This window comes from Octopus bimaculoides, chromosome 17 (assembly GCF_001194135.2).
Source record: "Octopus bimaculoides isolate UCB-OBI-ISO-001 chromosome 17, ASM119413v2, whole genome shotgun sequence".
In the NCBI taxonomy this organism is placed as follows: Eukaryota; Metazoa; Mollusca; class Cephalopoda; order Octopoda; family Octopodidae; genus Octopus; species Octopus bimaculoides.
Genome location: NC_068997.1, coordinates 33,590,784 through 33,592,200, shown reverse-complemented (window position 1 = coordinate 33,592,200; position 1,417 = coordinate 33,590,784). Strand labels below are relative to the sequence as shown.

Below are 1,417 nucleotides of genomic sequence, written 5' to 3'. Positions count from 1 at the left end.
CCTTGCAGCCGTGAATAACCTTGTAATTACATGAATATTTTCGATAAAGAAGGAAGACAGTAAAATGGGAAATTAAAATAAACATTTAAAAAAACGAAGGGAAGAGAATAATGATATACAACTGGTGAAAGAGGAAGCTTTTATTTTGACTGCGCTTACTAATGGCTAGCAGTGCATGTTCATTCACGCCGGTATCGGAAATATTTCTGTCGTTAATCAGACATGTACATGATGAAATTAATATTCGTTTGTAGACAATTTTCGTGATTAAAGTACAAGATTTTAAAAAAATAGATGAGGTTTTAATTAATTATAGAAGTCAAGAAAGGTAAACTAATTTGAGTTTAAATATGTCTGAAAGAAGACTGTCGTTTCTGTTTTTATTGTTTAATAGGAAGAAAAGTTAATAGGTATCTGATAAGTGAGAAGATTTATGGAGGTTGATGTGTTAGTATTTAAATTGAAATATCAGCGTTCACAAGCCTTGTCTGTTATGAGAGCCCTGTTTGAGTAATACTGATGTAGATGTGAAAATTACAGTGAGCCGGTTTCGATTTGCCAGTTCACGTTCTCTTTACACGCTATTGAAAAGGAAATAAATCATGCAATCCCATATTCCTTCCACCATTCCGTTCAAATGCTCAAAACCGAATGTTCTCAATATTTCTGTAGGAAACGTATGCTTTCAATCAGATAATAAGGAAGCGGGAATATTCCGCTTGACGCGTTTGTAGGATTTTTTTCTTTTTTTTTTTAGTACCATCGAGGTTCATAAATCCCGGTCAATTATCATTCAGTTCCAATTTCATTTAGACGTTTCTTCTTTCTGTTAGCTAATTTGCGCAGACCTGCAAATTTATAAGTTATTTATATACACACACAATTTAATAGAGAATTTTACAAAATGCATTCCAGAAGTTTTGAAACTTTTTCAGGAGAGATATTAATTAATTTCAAAGAATACAAAACTCTAATCTCCTTCAAATTAGGATCCTCTCACTTCAATGCACATATTGTAGCACTCCAGTCACTTCAGGAAGTCCTCTAAAGTGAAGGTGTTTAGGATACTTGTCACAATTTCCTTATCTTCTTCACCTTTGGGGAACAACCAAAAGTCACTGGGAGCAAGGTCTAAGGAGGGTGAGAGAGTTTTGACGATCATCTTTACCAAGTAGTTCGTTACAAGGATAGAATTGTGGACTGGGCCATTTTCCTGATGTAGGTATCTGGCCTATTGTGACAAAATCCCTTCCTCAAAACCTCCACAAAGTACTATTTATTGACTGTCTGTTCAGAGGGAACCCATTAGATGTAGTTGATGCCCCTGCTGTTCAAAAAGTGGAACATCGTGAGCTTCCCAGTGGACTTGTTTTCCTAGTGGACTCTTGTGCCAGCAAAAAAAAAAAAAAAAAAAAAA

General features: G+C 34.9%; 1 protein-coding gene across 1 annotated transcript in view; it reads right to left on the bottom strand.

Annotated features, from left to right (window-relative positions):
• Nucleotides 1–360: 360 nt before the first annotated feature.
• Nucleotides 361–1,417, bottom strand: part of LOC128249718 (uncharacterized) — a 21,579-nt gene continuing 20,522 nt past the window's right edge. Inside the window, exon 4 of the mRNA XM_052974150.1 lies at nt 361–848. Coding sequence (XP_052830110.1) covers nt 834–848 — 15 coding nt within the window. The 3' untranslated portion in view covers nt 361–833. The remainder of the gene's footprint in view (nt 849–1,417) is intronic.